The following is a 21222-nucleotide window of genomic DNA, read 5'->3' as shown; positions in this document are numbered from 1 at the left end:
ATTTGGCTGGTCTGGGCTAGGATCAGTTTCTGGACTCGAAAGTGACCTGTGCGAATTCAGGTGCCTTAGAAAATTAGCAAGCGGAAGGCCCTAGAAAAAGTGGACGTTGAAAGTGTTTGGTTAGGAATGACAGAGCCGAAATGGCAGGAGTGCAGCCTCGGTCTTGCCTCGAATGTTTACAAATGTTTTACTAATTGGTCCTCCTAACTAGGAGAGTACCGGGATGCTGCCCAGTGTTGGGGGGTGTGGGGGAGCACACAGACACAAATTTTGGAAGAAGCTTTTAGTTGAAGTTCATTGGTTTGCATCTGTGTGGGGCTAATCTGCTGTGTTTTTGGATTCCAGGTTGGCTCGTTTCAGCTGTTTGTGGAAGGTTACAAAGATGCAGACTATTGGCTGCGAAGGTTTGAGGCTGAGCCTCTCCCTGAGAACACCAATCGGCAGCTCCAGTTACATTTTGAGAGACTTGTGGTGCTAGATTACATCATAAGGAATACAGGTGAGCAGCTGGATGCTGGCCCCCTCCTCTTTCTCCCTCTCTACTTTCATATCGAGCTGAGCTGCAGTCAGAAATCTGGGCTACATTTGTTTTCAAGCACCGGTGCCATTGCTGTGACCAGTAACTGCCCTGCCTATTGGCATTACCACAGCTTCCCTGGAGAGCTCACCCTGCCCGTGGCAGAACAGAGAACAGATTTTCTCTGGGGAAGGCCCAGAGTGTACATGAGTGCCTATTTATTTATCTCTAGCATAGTAAGCAAATGTCAAATAGTGTCCTCCATTAATCTCTTGTCACTCTGCAGATCGGGGAAATGACAACTGGCTCATCAAGTATGATTACCCCATGGACAGCACAAGTTCCCAGGTGAATGGGCAGGGGTGGGCTCCAAGGAGGGATGGAATAGTTGCAAAATACTTTACTTTGCTTGTTACATTGGCTGTCTTTTCTTTTATTGATTATTCCTGCCATTGTTAATATACAAAAATAAAAACAGAAAATCCAAACCTTCACACTTTATATAAATGTTATAAACTAAAGGACCATTATAGGTTGAATCCAAACTAAAATACAAGCTTGTAAGGGTCCAAGTAGATATAATCATCGGTCCACAGTCCTTGTTTGTGACAGTGAATTTCATTAAACAGTACATAGTGCTTATCTAGTGCCTAAGTAACAGTTCATTCAAACAAAACTTATCTCGCAGAAAAGGTCCCACAGCTTTTCTCACACATGTATGCAACATGAATCCATGAAAGCTCTGCGTCAAGGGAATATTCAGATCCTAGATTTCTGGAAACATCGCTGAGTTTCATTCTTCCAGGGCACGGAATCTGAAAAAGAGGCAGATACACTGATGACCATTCAGCATCCAATCACTGGCTGTGACGTGTCGCACTCCGATTGGACCAGATAATTGTTTGGATGATATTTAATGATGTCTATTTAAAATATACTGTTAGATCTTAAATAATGTATTACTGCAAACTGCTAAGAAATTTAGGTTGGTGGTACATACCGTATTTTTCGCTCCATAAGACGCACTTTTTTTCCCCCAAAGGTGGGGGGAAAATGTATGTGCGTCTTATGGAGCGAATATAAAAAAAAAAAAACCAAACAAAAATCTAACAAACCCCCCCCCCCGACTCCCCCCAAGACCTGCCGACGTAATTTCCTACAACCCCCCACCCTCCTGACCCCCCCCCAAGACCTGACAAATTAATTTCCTGCAACCCCCCACCCTCCTGACCCCCCCAAGACCTGCCAAACGTCCCTGGTGGTCCAGCGGGGGTCCAGGAATGATCTCCTGGGTGTGGGCCGTCGGCTGCCAGTAAACAAAATGGCGCCGACGGCCCTATGCCCTCACTATGTCACTGAGACCGACCGCTGCTATTGGTCGGTCTCAGTGACATAGTGAGGGCATAGGGCCGTCGGCGCCATTTTGTTTACTGGCAGCCGACGGCCCTATGCCCACACTATGTCACTGAGACCGACCGCTGCTATTGGTCGGTCTCAGTGACATGGTGAGGGCATAGGGCCGTCAGCACCATTTTGTTTACTGGCAGCCGACGGCCCTATGCCCACACTATGTCACTGAGACCGACCGGTCTCAGTGACATAGTGTGGGCATAGGGCCACAGTGACCGACCAGTAGCAGCGGTCTGTCTCAGTAACATAGTGAGGGCATAGGGCCGTCGGCGCCATTTTGTTTACTGGCAGCCGACTGCTCACGCCCAGGAGATCGTTCCCGGACCGCTTCTGGACCCCCGCTGGACCACCAGGGACGTTTGGCAGGTCTTGGGGGGGTCAGGAGGGTGGGGGGTTGCAGGAAATTAATTCGGCAGGTCTTGGGGGGTCAGGGGGGTGGAGGTTGTTAATTTAAAGGGTTGGGATGGGGGGGGGGTTTTGGGGGTTCCCAGAGAAAGAAAAGTTTTCTGATCTGGGGAGTGGACCGAAATGGCCCTCCCCAGACCCGAAAACAAAATGGGGAGAAAAAAAAAAGCTATGCACTCCCTTAATTTGCTCCATAAGACGCCCAGACGCAGAGCCGGTTTAGCACAATTTTTTTTTTTTAAATTTTCCCCCTCTGAATCCTAGGTGCGTCTTATGGTCAGGTGCGTCTTATGGAGCGAAAAATACGGTAAATATTTAAATAAATAACGCACTCAATTCTGATCTTAAATAACCGTGTTCCATTCGATGTTCTCATTTAGTCTATCGGGTGCCATTGTAGGAAGTGTAAATATCCCAAACTCTTTTCGATAACTTCAACAGGTAAAGGTGATCATTGCCCCTTTGTGATATTTGAACCTGCTCGATAAAGATCCAATGGTCCTTTATGCAAACAGTGTGTAACTTCTCTGACAAATAACATTTGTGTTTTGTGAGACCTTTTTTGATAAGACATTTAGTAGGTCCCACATAAGCCAAACCACAGGAACAGAAAAAGATGTACATAAACAGTCTTGATAGACTGTTGGTAATGTCCTTGTGAAAATAAATCTTGCCTGTAATCTGATACTGCCAGGAGTCTCCTTGCAATGTGTTAGAACAAAACAGATATGAGCAGCTTTTTGAATAAAGGGGACATGCCATGATGGTAAATAAGAAGAGACAACAGTTTCTCAAATGTTTTTAATCCTCTTATAAGCAACAACAGATGGAGATTTAAATACTTCATGTAGTGCCAATTCGTGCCAATGTTGATGAACCGATGCCACGATAGATTAAAGATTTATTTATGAAACCCATGCACAAACAATGCCGGTTTCACTGGTCTTAGATTTATAAGTTAACAAAAGGTCACGGCAAATAAGGCTTGCTTATATGCTTTTTTTTTTAACTGTGGCAAAAGGATATAACCTGGCCAGACAATGTATAGCCAGTTCACCTGCTTGCTGTTTAAAGTCATTAATGGAGCATATACAGTATGTCAAAGTCTTTTATAAATTGAGTTATGGGTAGCCCCATCTTAAGGCTGCATGTGTGGAAACTCAGATTTATGGGATAAGGTAACCTTAAAAGAACCCCCTTCTCTGTTTGATAATTTGATATCTAGAAAGGTTATCATCATGGTAATGCCTGGTAAACCTCAAATTGGGATCAAGAGAATTAAGCCAGTCCACAAAACACTGTAAGTGTTCTTCTGAAGCGTTTCAATTGAAAAAAATTGTCTATGTAACATCACCACAGATCAATAAAAGACCACCTCTGAGATGTGTACAGATGATTTTCTTCAAAATATGACACATACAAATTAGCCACATCAGGTGCCATGGCTGCTTCCATAGACCTGTCGATCAAATTGGTCTTAAAAAGACAAAAATGATTCTCTTTCGTTGCTAGTGTAGCTTGTTGCATCAAAAAAGTAATGGGAACAGTGTGGCCTGGGGTGGGACTCCAAACCTTAAGTTGTAAAGCTGCCTCCTAAGGGATGTTGGTATATAAAGATTCCCTGTCTAAAGTTACCAATAAACAGTCCTAAGATAAACCTTGATCGCCACTTAAAATGCTCAACATGTGACGTGTATCCTGAATGTAAGAGCTAGCTCGAACCACAAAAGGCATAAGGAAGATGTCCAGGAAAACAGACGCAGGCTCTAAATCTGACCTTTTGGTTGACAAAAGGAATGGCCAGGTGGGATCTTCAAAAGCTTATGAACTTTAGAGACCATGTATATGGTATCTATCCAAGGGTTTTGTACCTTCAAAATACGTGTCTCTCTAGACTTTAGTAGTGCCACTTAAAATGTATTCTAATGTGCTTTATGCAGTCTTTCAAATATTCTGTAGGATCTTTAGATAAAGGTTTATAATACAAAATATTAGCTGATATGTAACCTCCTCTGTGTGTTGCGTCTAATTTTGGACAACTACAACACTCCCCCCCCCCCCCCCCCCACCCCCCCCCCCCCCCCCTTTTATTCGCAGGTTTAATGACTAGATTGGCCTGACTAGCCGAAGATTTAACTGCAACTCTTTCTTGTAGAGAGATTAGAACATATCCAATCGCTAGTGGCATCGATATTAACAATATCCTGTAAAACTAAGCTCCTGCACCTGGCAATTTGGGGTCCATGGATCCTGGTAACAACCAGTTAGACTTGGGTACAACCCCGGAGGGTTTGGCTTATGTGAGATGTACTAAATGTCTTATCAAAACACATCTCGCAGAACACAAAAGTTGTTTCTCAACAGAAGTTAAAAGCACATCTTGTGTCACACTTTTTGGATAAAGGCCACAATTTTCAACAATTATGTTGGACCATTATCGAGCAGTTTCAAATATCACTGAGGGACAATGATCACCTTGCTCGTTTAAATTATTGAGAATAGTTTTGGATCGTTACACTCTCTACAGTGGCACCCAATGGACTAAATGAGAACAGATCAGAATTGAATGTGTTTCTGTAAGATCTGGAAGTATATTTTATTGGCATCATTAAATGTCATTCAAACATTTATCTGGTCCAATCATAGTGTGACATGTTACAGCCAGTGATTAGATGCTGGATCATTATCAGCATGTCTGTCACTTTTTCAGGTTCCATTCTTCAGGAAAAATGTAATACAACAGTGTTTCCAGAGACCCAGGACCTGAACAGGCCCTGATAGATGGGGACTGTTCAGGTCCAGGGATTCATGGTTGTTTGCGTGAGAAATTGTGAAACCTTTTTTTTGCAAGACAAATTTTTTGTTTGAATGAACTGTTACTTGAGTATTAGATAAGCACTATGTACTGTTTGATGAAATTCACTGTCACAACGAGGACTGCGGACCAATGATTATATCCACCTGGAACCTTACAAATGTGTATTTTTGTTCAGGTTCGTTATATGATGAATCTCTTAGTTTATATAACATTTATATAAGTGTGAAGATTTGAATTTTTTGTCTTTATTTTTGTACATTAATATCCAATCTAACGTTGCATTGGGTTGAAGTTTTGGTGGTATTGTTAATATACATTTTTCAAAATCTAAAAGAAAATGTATATTTATAAAAGAGCTGAAGAGAAGCAATGTGTTTTTACATTGTTCTTTCATGCCAGCTGCTAAGTCCCACTGGGGCAAGAGCCCTTCCTCATTGTAAGGGTATCACCCCATGCACAGCTTCTCGGATAAAGTAGTCCACGTGAGTTCCCTGAAATAAAGGTTAACGAGCAAAAAATATGAGGAGATACCTTTTTGTTGACCTAATAGCTTTCCTTAGGTCCGGACATAGATCACGTTTCTGTTCTTGTCTCTCCCAGCCTACCTCTCTTAAGACTCTCTTATCAGCCTCCCCAAAAGTGCCTTCTTGACAGATGGCATTTCAGGAGTTCCCCAAATCTTGGCAGCTTCACATTTTGCTCTAAAATAGGCAGTGAATACGATCTAAGGAGCTCCCAGCAGTGTGCACTTCAGTGGTTATATTTTCTCCCTTGCTGTTTAGGATACAGGCTGGGTGGTGGTGAAGGAGCCAATCATCAAACTTGCAGCTATTGATAATGGACTAGCGTTCCCTTTGAAGCATCCTGACTCCTGGAGAGCATGTAAGTTCCTGCCATAACCAGAGCTGCCGTATTGTTCATGTTGTGAGCCCTGGCATAGTGATTTGTGGAATTTTCTGTGTAGGTGCCTCAAATGCCCTTCTACAAGATTACGGAATTAAAAATATACACTCTCAAAACCCCCTCTCCAAAAACAGCATGTATTATTTGCTACAACGCAACTAAAACTGATTCGCATTACATTTTCTAATAGACATCTTGCATGAAAAAATGCTTTTCCTCTCCCCTCCCTACCCTGTGTTCTATGGCTTTAAAATTCAATAAACAGAAATTTAAAAAAACCAAAATGCTTGGCCAGACCAGTGGTCACCTGAGTAAGGCTTTGCACAAGTAGAAACACCTGAATGAGATATCTTTAGTTTTATTCCAGATCTTTCAAGCTGGTAATTCCTGTTCATACCCCAGATCAGTCTAGACGCATGGGTTTTGCCTCCCTCCAGCAGGTGAAGATGGAGAAGAAAAGGTTTACTGATACTTACTTAACCTAGTGTGCCACCTGCAGTCCCTCAGAAGGTAGAGGTATAAAACCTGCAGTCTGGAGCTGTAATTTAAAAAAAAAAAAAAAAAAAAAAAAAAGAAACATTGCACTGAGAGCAATTTGGCTGGCTTTGGGGCTCAGGAGGACAGAGGTGCAGCTATCTCTGCATGTGATCGTTGATCACCGCCAAGGCAGGGAGTGTCCAGTCAACGAGGGTTCATCCCAGTGGTGAGGGGGCCGTTAGCGTGAGCGACAAGCAGACAACCTATGACTTGGGAAATAACGGCGCCGGCTAAGGATTACGGTAAGAACTGCTGCTCGTACGGAAGCCGCATGTGCAGGGGACTTCGGCAGGGCGGTGTGTTCGCTGCATCTCCGGGGCAGAGGGCAGCTCGAGTGGACTGGCTCAGCGCCGTCGGGGAAGACCACACGATCATCAGGGGCAGGCTCTGCAGCTGCGCCAGTGAGCCTGGGAACAGCAGCCATTTTGTTTTCAGGGGCAGCTGCAAGGAATGCCCCGAGAGGTGAAAGATTCACCTCCTTCTTTATCCCCGGCTCTACGAAGTCCCACGGGGCACAGGAGGACTCTGAGGGCATTGAGGACATCTTGGAGGAGGCTTCTGAGGATTTGCAGGCATTTTCTTCGAAGTTTATCTTACTCCTCCATAGGGTCTTTCTAGCTGGGAAGGCAGTAGGGGAGAAGTGTTCTTGCCCCCAAAGTTGCCCCCGTGCATCGAAGGTTGATTGATTTCCACTTTTAATAATAAAACATTTCCAAAGCAACGCACGTTTGATAGCAAAATAAAATTATACAAGCAACAACATGTACAATTTATTAAAACAGATAAAATAACATTTCAAATTACTATCCCCCTGACAGCCCTGGAAGAAACCCCACCTCCAGCCCTTAGACCAATTCCAAGATTTAATTCAAATGCCCTATACATGTCTACCTGATTTTATTATACGCCAACTTCGCCAACCCCCTCCCCCGCCTTAAGCCTGAATAGCTTTCCCAGAATTTAATTTGGAAACTCTGATTCATCAGCCAGATTTTTATTTTGCGATGAAATCTCATCAGCTCCGTTTTTTTTCCCTAGCCTCCAGTGGGACTTGTTTTGAAGTCTTACATGACGAAAGCTTTTAGCCAAAGGAAGCTGCAACTGTGAACTGTATTAGGAGCGTGTAACTCTCAGTGAGCGTTTCCAGGAAATCCTATTCCGCAAAAGAGAAGGGCCTTGTCCTTGAAGGATCTTTAAAAGTGAGCACCAAGATTTTAAATTTATATCTCAATTTGACAGACAGCCTATGTAATTTCACCAATTCTTGCCTGGACCATCCCAAGACAAGCCTAGCAGACATATTTTGAACTACTTGGAGTTTCCAACTTAAATTAGATGCCAAAATTGGACTCACGGAAGAGGTCTGTGAACATCCTGCGGGAATTTGGCCTGGCAGGGCAGTAGAGCAGGTTCATAGAGGATTCTGAGGAATCTGAGGGAGTTGATGGCCCGGTTGAAGAGTCTCTCCTAGACAGAGAGTTGGCACAGGATCCTTCAGATCCTGAGGTAAGTGCTGGTGACAGAAGGGGGCAACCATAAGGTAGGAATTGCCATTAATTCCACATGAGCTGGGCATTAAGCTGTTGCAAGAGGAGTCTGATCATGAAGGAGTGGATCCCGGTTTGGACACCTTGCGAGGTCCGGCGAAGGACTTTACCTTCCATAATTCAGTAAGAAAGTTGGTGGCCAGGGAGTGGGATACTCCGGAGACTAGTCTAAAGATGGGAAGAACAATGACAAAGTTGTACCCCCTACTGAAGGAGGCCCTCGAACGATTGCTGCTGCCAAAGGTGGATGCATCTGTTTCTGCGGTGACCAAGAAAACTACCATTCTCGTGGCAGGGGTCAGTCGCGTTGAAGGATGTGCAGGACTGGAAATTACCTGATTTGATTAGGACATCCTCCATGATTATAATGTTGACTGTTTCAACCAAAAGACTTCTGTGGTTGAGGAATTGGTCAGCAGATGTATGGTCCAAGTCTCAGCAAGGTGCTGTCCCCTTCAAGGGCAAGCTTTTGTTCAGGGAGGACCTAAAGCAGTTAGTGAAACAGCTAGAGTCCAAAGGGCATAAACTGCCTGAGGATAGCCCAAAGGGCGGCAAAAGACCCTTCTCTGCTCATTTATTCTTTAGGGACAACAGGAGATATCGGCAGGATGGAGGCCCTTCCGTAACTCTGAGGCAAAGCTTGGGCAGGGTGCATTACTTTCAGGGTTGGGCGTAAGCTGGCTTGGGACAACCCCAGTCAGCGAGCCGGGGGAACTAAGACCTCGCAATGAAATGAGGCTGGTCCACTCTTCCCCTCAGGTTATTGGAGGTGCCTGGCTTTTTTTTTTTTTTTTTTTTTTTTTATGAAGAATGGACCACAATTACGATAGACCAGTGGGTGCTAGAAGTGATGAGATGCTTACGCGTTAGAATTTGCTCAAGCAGTTCGAGAAGCATACATCATCTCTCCTTGCATGTCCCTCGCCAAGTAGGAAGTGGTTCGTGACATGGTGGTCCGATTATGATTCCTGGAGGCCATAGTTATGGTTCCCTGAGAGGAGCAGGGAAAAGGAAGGTATTCCATTTACTTTGTGGTTTCAAAAAAAAGAGGGAACTTTCAGGCTGATTTTGATTGTTCAGAAGGTGAATGCCTCCCTCAGAGTGCCTCTGTTTCGAATGAAGACTCTGCGATTGGTTATAGCGGCGAAGGAGAGTTCCTGGCGTCCTTGGATTTAACTGAAGCTTATCTGTGTATACCCATTCCGCTGAAGCACCAGAAGTTCCTAAGATTTATGATTCTAGGAGAGGATTCTCAGTTTTGTGCCCTTCCATTTGGGTTAGCGACAGCACTATCTACCTTCGCCAAAATGATGGTAGTGATGGCTGTAGCTCCTCAGAAGGAAGAAGTCCTGGTGTATCCAATCTGGACGACTGGCTTATTTGAATAGTCGGAAGCCCTATGTCAATAGTCTGTACAGCAGGTCATGGAGAGGTTGCATTCTCTGGGCTTGGGTGGTGAACCTGGCAAAGAGAAACCTTATTCTGTCCAAGCTTTGGAGTATCTGGAGGCTCATTTTGACATCAAGATTGGCAAGGTATTTCTCATGGCAGGCAGGATGACAAAATTGCAGCACTAGGTTCGTCGCTGGTTACGGCTCTTGGTGCCCATGGTTTGGGATTATTTTCATGTCCTGGTTTCTAAGGCGTCTGCCCTAGATCTAGTTCCCTAGGTATTCGCTCATATGCGGCCCCTTCAGAGGGCACTCCTATCCTGCTGGAATCTGTTGTCGGAGGAGTTTCAAATTCTGCTACCACTCAGGGGAAATCCAGGTCCAATCTTTTGTGGTGGCTTTCTCTGGCCAGTCTGGAATGAGGAGTGGAGTTGGAAGTCCTGGAATGGGTGGTAGTAACCTCTGATGCTAGCCTTTTGGGTTGGGGAGCTGTTTGTCAGGGACAGATGGCTCAAGGCCAATGGAGGAGGCATTGTGATCTATCAATTGGCTAGAAATATGAGCAGTTCACTTAATGTTGCTTTATTTTTGCTGTGGTTGCACAGTCAAATGGTGCACATATTATCAAACAATGCAACGGCGGTCACTTTTATCAATTGTCAGGGAGTTGGATGGTCTCTCAGGAGCTGTTTTGCTGGGCAGAGCAACACCTGGAAGCTCTGGTGGTGTCTCATAGCTGGAGTGGACAGCGTTCAGGAGGACTTTCTCAGTTGGCAGGGATTAAACCCTAGAGAGTGGAAGCTGGTAGAGGAATCGATGCTCCTCATTCAGGCCAGGCGGGGAATACCCCTAATGGATTTGATGATGTGTAGGCAGAATGCCAAGGTGCACCATTTTTTTCAATCACAGGCAGGATAATAGAGCAGAAGGAATCAATACTCTTTGGTTCTGTTGTAGCCTTCAGGGATCCTTCTATATGTATTTCCTCCATGGCCCCTGGTGGGAAGAGTGTTATGGCAAATAGAGAGACACCCAGGCAATGTGATTCTCATAGCTTCGGAATGGCCATGCCAACCATGATTTGCAGATGTAGCAAATCTGGCAGTGGATAGACGGTTAAGGTTCGGACATCTTCATAGATTGCTTTGTCAGGATCCAATATTCTTGGATTAGGCAGATTGCTTTTGTCTTGCGGCCTGGCTTTTGAAAAGAATAGTTTGAGATGGAAGGGTTATTCTGAAGAAATCATTGCCATCTTACTACAAGCTAGATGACCTTCCACATCCTTGACCTATATTAGAGTGTAGAGAGTATTCAAAACCTGGTTAGGAGGGCATGCAGCCAACTCAAGCTTCAGTTTCACATACTTTGGCATTTTGCAAAGGGGTTTGGTGAAGGACTGGCTTTTAAATTCCCTTTGATTGCAGGTGGCAGTCTCAGGCTGTCTTCAGGGTAAGGTACAGGGAGTGACCCTGGCTTCACATCCTGATGTGATTCATTTTCTTCATGGGGTGAAGCATTTACATCCTCCAGTGAAGATGGTGTCCCTCGTGGAATCTTTTCTTCAGATTTCAGAGGCAGGCGAGTCATTGCGCATAGTGCATTCCTTTCTGCCGAAGGTTGAATCTGCTTTTCATCTCGGTCAAACAGTGGGGCTTCCTGCTTTTCCAAATTTGGATTCGACGTCGCATGCGAGGGTACTTCATCTGTTAGATGTGAACCTGGCATTGTTGAGGCATCTTAAGGTTACCAACAGTTTTCCAATCTGATCATCTCTTTGTGCTATGGAATGGATCAAAGAAAGGGAGTCAGGCTTCCAAGGTTACTATTGCTCGGTGGTTGAAGGAGGCAATTTCATTGGCTTACATTTGCAAAGTGTGGCCAGTGCCAGAGGGTCTGCGAGCTCACGCAAGTCTGATAAAGGTAACCTTGTGGGCCAAGTGTCAGCTAGTTTCCCTGCAGGAAATCTGTCGGGTGTCTACTTGGACATCACTACACACTTTCGCCAGACATTACTGGCTGGATGTCCGGGTGCCAGAATCAGCTAGTTTTGGGGAGAGTGTACTGCGAGTGGGGCTGTCACGTTCCCGCCCAATATAGGGGAGCTTAGGTACATCCCATGCATCTGGATTGACCTGGGATGTGAGCAGGAATGGAAAATTATTACTTACTTGTTAATTTTTGTTCCTGGAATACCCCAGATCAGTTCTGGAAAACCTGCTCTTGTTTTCAGTATGTACAATAGTGCAGATTTGGCTGCTGGTTGGAAAGTTCTATTATCTATGCTTGTCGGAACAGAGCTCCAGTTTAAAGCACTCCATCTCCCTTCTGCTCGGTTTAAGAGAGGGGTTGAGGGTTCCAATTACAATTTCTGGTTATAGTCAATCTCGACATGGGAATAGGTCATATTGAGGAACTGCAGGTAGCACACTAGATTAAGTACAATAGAGAAGAAAAGCTTTACGGACACTATCTCCATCTGCTGGTAGGGAGGTAAAACCCATGCATCTGGACTGATCTATGGTATTCAGAGGATGAAAATTAGCAGGTAAGAACCAATTTTCCTTTTTCAGTCATCACTTTCCAAGCAAAATTGTATCCTTGTGTCTGAAATGTCCTAGTTCAGAATGAGTTCCAGTGGTAATGATGCTTGGTCCAATGAAGGTGTATGGGAGGGGGAGGGGGAAGGCTTCCTTACTGAGAATGAGTTGGAAGATCTGCCCTTCTTATGGTGACATCTAGTGGCCAGATGAGGGCACTTCATGCTGCGCTCCCAGCTGTGGGATGTTGCTATAATTCTTGGCCAGCAAATGGAAGGGCATTCACCGGCGAATGCAGTAATACCTGCATAAAAACATGCGTACAAACTGGGTGCCTGTTTTTTCCAATGCGGGCGCATCCACTTCCGGCCACCCGATGCTATATTATAATGAAGTGCCATGCTAAAAGGGACACGCTAGGGAGAAACTGTGTATCCCTAGCATGCAAAAGCATCGGGTACCCAGGGACTGGCTGTGTGCTCAATAGGAGCGTCGTTTTTCACCTCACAGCTGATTTACACACTCAACATACACACACATAATAGCATCGCCCTGGAGCGTGTACATTGTGCATGTACATTGTGTGCCCATACTTTTTTTTGGTTATTGTGCAGTCCATTTTCCTTTCATTTTCGTCCCTGCAAGCCGTAGATCTTAGTATCGCAACGATACTAAGTAGAAAGAACCAAAGAGAGCAGTATTTTTGTTTTTTCCACGCGTCTTTGACTCGCAGCATGACTTTACGCTAACTCCAGGGCTGTCGCTAAATTTCCTGCATCAAAAAGGGTGCATTGGGTAACCTGTGACTTTTCTGCTTTGGGGGTAATAGCTAATCTACATGGCCTTTTCATGTGGTGAGCGCTGTTAGCGCATCCAAGCAAATGCATAGCTAATCCCCTTATTGCATCAGGAGTTAATCTAGCATATCTAACCGCAGGTTAATTTGTGTGCTAGGCTGAGCGCATTTTATTGCATCGGCCCCCTTAGTGTGGAAGAAATGGAACTTACTGGCAGCTGGGTATTGCATTATGTGTCGCGGGGAAAAGTTTACAGCAGGGGTCCCCAACCACCGGTCCGTGGACCAGGACCGGGCCGTTGGGGGGGGGGGGGGGTTTTGCCGGTCCGCAGTGCCACTGCAGACCAGCATCAGGGCCGGTGGAAGCACAGGGCGCCGAGTATTAGGGGGCACCGCGAGCAGTGGTATCCCAAGGGGAGCCAATGCCCCCGGGCGCAGGGAGGCTCATGCAGCCGCCAGTGGACCTCATCCCACTGGCGGCTGAGCAGCGACACGCAGGCAGATCGGCAGGGCCGTGGCGGAGCTCACGTCACCACGGCCCGAAGAAAAAGATCGCGTTTAAACGCGCTGATGCTCCTCCTCCTCCTTCCTGCCCGTGCGGCCCCGGAAGTAAACGTTGCCAGAGCCGCGTGGGCAGGAAGGAGGAGAAGCATCAGTGCATGTAGAAGAGGAGCAGCACTTGCGCTTACGGGCTGCCGCGAATCATCTCAGCGGCCGGAGAAGAGGAAGAGGCCCAGTAGCAGGGCCACTGCGGCCTGAGCAGATCAGGGCCGCTGCAGAGCCCATCCTGCAGTGACCCGCGAAGAGGAGGCCCAGCGGTGAGAGAGAGAGGCTGAGGGTCTGTAGAGTGTGTGTGTGTGTGTGCGTGTATGAGATGAGTTGAGAGACTGAGTGTGGGAGTGAAGATCTGAATGTTTGCAGAGACAGCATGTGAGAGCCTCTGTGTGTGTGAGAGAGACAGCATGTGACAGTGAGAGCCTGTGTGTATGAATGATTGTATGAGAGAGAGCATGTGCCAGTGAGAGCCTGTGTGTATGAATGATTGTATGAGAGAGAGCATGTGCCAGTGAGAGCCTGTGTGTATGAATGATTGTATGAGAGAGAGCATGTGACAGTGAGAGCCTGTGTGTGTGTGAGAGAGAGAAATGCATGTGAGAATGAGAACCTGACTGTGTGTTTGAGGGAAGAAGATGGAGAGAAAAGAAACAGAAAAAAAGACAATATAAAAGGACTTGGCAAAAAAAAATAAGAAAGGGAAGGTGGGGAAAAAAAAAGCCTGTGACCAACCGACAGCAAAGGTAAAAAAAAAAAAAAGAATTACTTTTTAGTGATTGGCACATGTAATCTTTGGGAATGTGCAAGAATAGCACTTTCTCTACGGATTTCACAATGTATGAGAGCAACATGGAGAAAGTGGAAGCCCACGGGGCCTACATAGAGGAGGCAGCAACATGGGCTTCAATGTCAGTAGCAGCAATCGGCACCTCCCCAATAGCCATGTGGCAGCAGTGACAGTGGCAGCAGAGGAATGAGAGAGGCTCCGAGGTTGCTGGCAAAAGAAAGAGAGGGGAGTCTGCCTTTAGTGTGTGCATGTGTATGAATGGGACTCTGCATGGGGGTGTATGTGTGTGTGAATGCATGGGTGCCTGCCTGAGGGTCTGTGTGTGTGTGTATGAGAATGAATGTGTGCATGCCTGGGGGGTGGGGAGGGAGTGGTGTGAAAATGAATGGGAGCCTGCCTGGGGGTCAGTGTGAGAATGACTGGGAGCTTGGTTTGGTGCTCACAGCCAGGGGAGGTTATGAGAGGGGAGGTGTGAAGTTTGGAAAACAAGGGAAACAAGCCCAGTGCTCCCACTCATTCTGAACCTATGGTGAGTTGAGTCACATTTACATTATAAATGTCATAATTAAATAAGTATGCACTAAAATCCAACGCCCACCCGCCCTGCCGGGCCATGGAAAAATGGTCTTGCTTGAAGCCGGTCCCTGGTGCAAAAAAGGTTGGGGACCACTGGTTTACAGGGTAGCCTAAGAAACCTCTGTTCTAGATGCATGTGCCTTTTTCCATGTTGCATTGCTTATTACTTCATTTGATTAAGTGCAATTCCATTCATCTTATCACAACAATTCACAATAAACATAATTTACACGTTAACATCTAGATAAAAATAATACATGAGAGGTCAAAATAGGTGTTAAAACAGAAGGAGGCAACCACAAAAATCTAAATGAAAATAGAGGCCCTAGTAAGGGAGAATTATCCTTATCTGTCCAGACATTTTAGCATGTGTTTTCTAATGCAGTAAATTTAACACCAGCGTCAGGGCAGGAATAAAAGTGAAGTCACATTTCTGGTGGCCATTTTAGTTTATTGTATGCCCTGATGGTGCTTCTCTGTGGCAAGTATGGATTGCATACTTTTTTTTTTTTAATGGTTTGGTACAATTTGTGGGAGAGCTGAAGAGAAAAAGATAGCGGGAAGAGAGAGAAAGAAGACGCTTTATCACCAAAGAAGAAAGGAGGATCTGAGAGGCTCAAGCCATTCACAGTAGGACATGCAGGCAGTGGATCTTGCACCCGAGGACACCACTGCAGGGGTCACTGGAGACAGATGTGATCCAGATGTATAAACTGAACTCCAGGGCAATTCTTGCTCTCTGTGAAGAGATCGGAGAGGATATTGATCTTCTAACCGATCTTAGCCATGCCATTCTGGTCTTGGTCCAGCTTCTCAGTACCTTGTATTTTCTTGTCACTGGCTCTTTCCAGAATACAGTGGCTGCTATGGGCCAGTCATTATTTTCAAGGCATTTCAGCCAAATCCTGAGGGCTATGATGAAACTGGTTAAGCAGTACCTACAGCAGCTTGCAGACTGGCAGGAGATGAAGAGTGCTTTCTTCAGTATAGCTGGCATGCTGAATGTAATGGCTGCCATCAATTGCACTCATGTTGCTCTCACCCCCCACATGAGGGAGAGATGCATTTCTCCTCTCTGAATATACAAGTTGTGTGTAGTGTGCACCTGAAGATCCTGGGTGTTGTCTCCAAGTTTTCCAGATGCTGCCATGACTTCATCCTTGTGCAGGCAGTGCCGGCACGAAATGTCACAGAAGGGGAAATACGGTGAAGGCTTGCTGCTGGGTAAGTTTGAAATAGAAGTTAAACCAAACTGTAAGCTAAAAAGTCCAAATGTAAGCTAATTGGGTGGGTACCGAAAGTGGAATAATGCTTTTGGTGCCTGGTGCCAAACGTGCGCACTGTCCCACTCTATATATAAGCTCTCTGGGGTGGGTGGCAGTAGGCTGATGCACCCCTTGTTGGGTCAGCCAGTTTATAACTGGGTATCACGGCATGGCATGCAGCGAGTTAATGGACTGTTGTACTTCCAGTTTTTTGCAGGAGATGCTGGTTATGGCTGCTCTTGCCCCAAGCTGTTCCACATACATCAGCAGACATTCACTATAACCAGGCGCACACAAGCACCAGGGTGGATATAGAGCATCTATTTGACATTTTGAAATGCCATCTTCAGCCTTGATTGCTCTGGAGGTGCTCTCCAGTATTGATTGGATGAGGTTGGTGATATTATAGTGTTGTGCTAAATGCTCCACAATATCGCCTTACAGCATGGCATTCATCACGATGTGGATCCAGACCTGGGGCCTGAGCCGAATATGTGGGCACCAAGTGCAGAGGGAGATGAGCTCTGTCTCTAGGTTACAGCGGACTATTTTGGATGCACATTTTTACTCGTGGTGGTGGGAAAGAGTTGCATGGAAGAGATTTGTGTTCTAACTGTAGTATTTCTCTCTTCTCAGATTGCCACGCACTGCTAAGAAGATGAATGCCAATACAAAAAAACCCCAGATACTATTCCCATTTAGTAGTTTTGTTAAATGTTATTAAATAAATTAATATTTCTATGACAAACTGTTCTCATTCTTTGGCAGTGCTACATTTTTTTTCTCACAGGCTTATCTCTGTGTCTGAGGTTTCCAAGCCTGCCTGTAAACCTCAGGCCGCAAGATGACAGGCCCATGATCCATTTCAAGCCAGAAAAAGAAACACAGCACAAGTAAACTTTGGAGTGTTTATTGAACTTCAGAGTTGTTGCATAAATAGTTACAAGTCTGCAAATTCAATCACTAAGTTCATATACTTGAGAAACATCTCAAGGCGCATGCCAGCAGCCTGGCAATGAGGATGAAACATGCCCATCTGAAGGAAAAACTGGAGGTGATCCATTGTTTCTGCAAAACAGCAACGAGGCGCACCAACGATCTATTCACCATGGTATGCCCAGCGACAGCAGGGGAGGCTAGCGTCGGTGGTGAGCGACTGAGCGGGAGAGGCACCAGCATCAGTCGGAAGGGAAGAGCAGGCAGGGAAGCAGCCAGGAGCACCAGCAATGCACCCATCTGAAAAAGAAACCCAAAATCGAGGAGCACATACTGAACATGGAGCGCCCATCGTGGAAGCAGAAGAGTACACAGGAATGATGGCAGGTGCATACTCCCGGAGGAAAGGAGACTAGTGTCAGTGGCAGGGCGAACGAATGATGGCAGAAATGAGGCGTTCGAGCCTGGAGAAGCAGGAGCAGAACCATCACCCTGTCTCCCAGTCCAGTCGCATGGTGATGACCTGCAAAGTATGGGAACCTGCAATAAAAAAACAGAGGAGCCTTTTTCTGCATTTCAGTTTTAACTCCACTTTTGGTGTGCTTTTTGGACGTAACCAGGGATTTTTAACACTGCTTCGATTTGCATGTCAAAACTTTGCAGCCTCTAGCGGGGCTACGCGTTTTTAACGCGCGCGGAAATAAACTTGTTGCTAAGGTTTTACTCTTTTGCATCTGCCCCGCAGTGCTCCCGGTGGAATTCTGCCCAACAGCTCCTTACCAGTCCTTCCAGCCTCTTCCACTGACCGTGTGAAAGCCCTGGCTCCTGAACATTACTGGGATTTGACTGCTGAAAGGGAAGTCTGACACTTTGCTGTGGCCTGGCTTTCGGGTGCTCTATTGTTCTCAGAATAAATCCCCAGCATTTTACTTGTCATTCTCTCTACATTTCCTCTTGTTATATATTTCTTTTCTTGACGTTGGAGGATGAACTCTGACAGTTATGTTCTTTGGTATTATGGGGCTTTCTTTTCCTAACAGAAGTATTTTGCCTTTTGGCAAGCTTTGAATGTATTTGACCCTCTGCCTCGGCAAGAGCATTGGTTTGCTAGGAGGTGAAATGTTTCTGTATGTGCTGCTCTTTTATAATTAGAAAAGGAAATGTACTTCACTTCTGGTTCTTAAAATAATGGCATGAAATTTATATTGTAGACTACGGAGGGAGCTTTTCAACTAACAAACCTGAGGTGACTCTGAGACTACTTTAACTTAATGTTACAGAAGGTCATGACAGAAATGAAATTCTGGTTTTCTCAATTTATAGAGGTGGATATACTGGAAATACTGATGGTTTTATCCAACCACACATCCTTATCTTCATTTCCTTCTTGAATGCAATCATAAAAATGTGCCACCTTAACTGGCTGTCTGTTGAAAACAAGCTCTGTACTCCTTGACCTGAAGGGTGTACTTGCATCATGAGTTTCTTCCACGCCCATTCCACGTGTGCTATAACAGTCTACAGAATCCACCCATGACTGTGTTGGCTTCTCTTCCCTCAGATCCATTTTACTGGGCTTGGCTACCACAGGCCAAAGTTGCTTTCTCACAAGAAATCAAAGACCTTATTCTGCCAAAGATTTCCGACCCAAACTTTGTCAAGGACCTGGAAGAGGACTTGTATGAGCTGTTTGAGGTGAGTGTCTTCACTGCCATCTTTTTGAATTTTCTTCTTCGTAATGTTCCATGATTGCCAGTGGATGCGTGCATCATGTTACTGCCTACGGACGTGAGCAGGAACGTGAACTATCAAGGACCTGGCCCTGCATGGATCTCGTGTCTGCTCTGTGGGTGCTTGAGCACCACCTATATTGAGCAAATTCCTTCACTGTATCTAGGGGAGGGGTAATTTGTGTTGAGTTTAGCACTCCCAATAGTTTTGCAAAGTTGGCTTCTATGCTTCAAAGCAACTTTGAACACACCTTATTCTACTATTATCTTTTTATTAAAAGTAGAAGATTAACAGATGTAAGGATACTGCTGTGCAGTGAATGTGTTTTCCTGTGTATCTGCTGGACGGAGTGGATCATTGAACATGTAAATGGGTTTTCTAAAGAAGCAGAGAGGCTTTCGGGTACAATGAATGCAGTTTCACGTTCTGGTGCATCTCCTAGGGTTCCTCACCTTCCAGCAGCATCGTGGGCAACCTTTTCCTGATAAGGTGGGTAGCGCTGAAAACTTTACAGCTGAACTATGAATGTGTTTTTTGTATTTTCTTTCAGAAAGATCCTGGTTTTGACAGGGGACAGTTTCATAAGCAGATCGCTGTCATGAGAGGGCAGGTATGTTGTCAGTTCTTCTAAATGTGTAACTTGCAGCCATGCTGCTGGCTAACCTGGGTTCTGATGGCCAGGAACCGATGTGCTGTCTGTGAAGTAGTCTGGCGGGTGGATGGGACCCTGCTAGATCCCCAGCTCTCATTTTCTAGGCAAAATCAGCACTCTGATCTCTTTCCATGCCTTCCTTTTATATGGAAAACAAAATTTTGTATTAAGGAAGGTGATTTAAATCTCCTAGAGTGTTATGGTTAAAAGTGAGGCATTATACCTAATCACGGCTTCGTCCCCAGTTCTGTGGACAGAGTCGTAGTGTAGAAGTGGACAAGGGGCGTGGCTGTAGGTCAGGTTGTGCTGGGGGCAGACTCACTGATATCAATTGGACACCCACTTTTAATTTAACTGCCATTTTTCATTGGAGCACTCTACAGGTGGGCCACTGCTAGTTCAGAGTAGGTAAGCTGTAGAAAGGCTTAGCAGTTGAGCGCCATTCCGCTGGTTTGAGCGATAAGCCATTTTTTCAATATAAACTCTAAATCACTGAACGGTGGCAGCTGGCAGGGAACATGGTTTATTTTCTCTGTAGTGGTGCAGTTAGTTGGGCAAAAGGCAATAGAGGACATAGATGGTGGTGGCATAGCAGAGTTAATCCCTTAGTCTGTCACTGTTTGTTTGTTTGCCAGCAGCCACAAGTGTGACTGCCCAGTCAGGGATAGCTTGATGTGTTGTGCTTAAACCAGTGTCAAAAAAAAATGTCATCCGCATGGCAACCTTTGGCAATCCAACTTAGATCTGGTTAGATTTCCTTTTGGCCCCAGAAGGAGAGGAGTTGTCATTTATGTGAATCTGAGATTAACCAATTATGTCACTGACTCTCACTGTTGGTGCTGCCAGATCCTGAACTTAACACAGGTGCTAAAGGATGGAAAAAGCCCACTGCAGCTGGTCCAGACACCTCCAGTTATCGTAGAAACAGCTCGATCGCACCAGAGAAGCTCCAGCGAGTCGTACACACAGAGCTTCCAGAGCCGGAAGCCGTTCTTCTCTTGGTGGTAGCACTGCAAGTCAGGAGGACACGAGATGCACAAGGACAGTGGAGCTTTTGATCACACAGCTTTGAAAGAAAAAAAAAAAAAATCTCCAGAATCTTCAAAACTTAGAAGCAGAGCCATGAGACACTGGAGGATATTCTGGGAGTCCTGGTGTTCCCAGATTCTTCTCGGATCTTTATAGTGACTCATTGGCAGGAGCCTGAGAGCTGGCAGCTGTGTGCTGATGACGATACTGTGCATGGCTACATGGGAAAGGATGTACCCTGGCAACACTAGGAAGAGGAACAAAAGGGCCTTAAAGTTTCAGCTTGCCCTTTCCTGTTCACCAAAATTAAAATAAATCAGCTGGGAGTTTTGCATCCTCTTCTGACTTAAGTGTAACGCTGCTTGATAGAATGGCACCAGTAGCTATTAATTTCTGCTCATTAAACACTGGAAGAAATTGGGAGCCCAACAGCTCATCCTGTTTGCAAAGAACAGGAACGGGGCAGACTTAGGTATGTGCTGATGGGCTTCTGCACTTGTGCATCCCCTTTTTTAGGGAGCAAATGAATGTTTACACAGATCTACCCATAGCTGTAGATAATGTACATGCAAAAATAATAAGCAGATGTGCACCCCCAACATTGCTGTGTATACACGTGTGCATATATATATGTACATACATACACACACTGATTTCTCCTATCGATTGTACATACATGTGCAGATTTGCATACAGTGTCATGCATACACCAATGGAAAGATTGTACATATACTGATGTATAAAAGTCGCGTGCACCCGTTGCACCCAGAAAGGTCTCCAGCTCCCGGTGGAGTTCCGGTAACATGGTCGCTTGCCTTCTCCAAGTG

The 21222-nt window shown here is 45.4% G+C and overlaps 1 protein-coding gene across 1 annotated transcript in view; it reads left to right on the top strand.

The window, feature by feature from the left end:
• PI4K2A (phosphatidylinositol 4-kinase type 2 alpha) overlaps positions 1-20734 on the top strand; it is a 52509-nt gene extending 31775 nt beyond the window's left edge. Inside the window, exons 4-9 of the mRNA XM_029610145.1 lie at positions 346-499; positions 804-865; positions 5933-6032; positions 18545-18678; positions 19265-19324; positions 20213-20734. Of these exons, the coding sequence (XP_029466005.1) occupies positions 346-499; positions 804-865; positions 5933-6032; positions 18545-18678; positions 19265-19324; positions 20213-20374 (672 nt within the window). The 3' untranslated portion in view covers positions 20375-20734. The remainder of the gene's footprint in view (positions 1-345; positions 500-803; positions 866-5932; positions 6033-18544; positions 18679-19264; positions 19325-20212) is intronic.
• Positions 20735-21222: the final 488 nt, after the last annotated feature.

The sequence above is a fragment of the Rhinatrema bivittatum genome, chromosome 7 (genome assembly GCF_901001135.1).
Source record: "Rhinatrema bivittatum chromosome 7, aRhiBiv1.1, whole genome shotgun sequence".
NCBI classification, from domain to species: domain Eukaryota; kingdom Metazoa; phylum Chordata; class Amphibia; order Gymnophiona; family Rhinatrematidae; genus Rhinatrema; species Rhinatrema bivittatum.
Note: the sequence above shows the minus strand (reverse complement) of the source record. Positions and strands in the feature narration are given on the sequence as shown.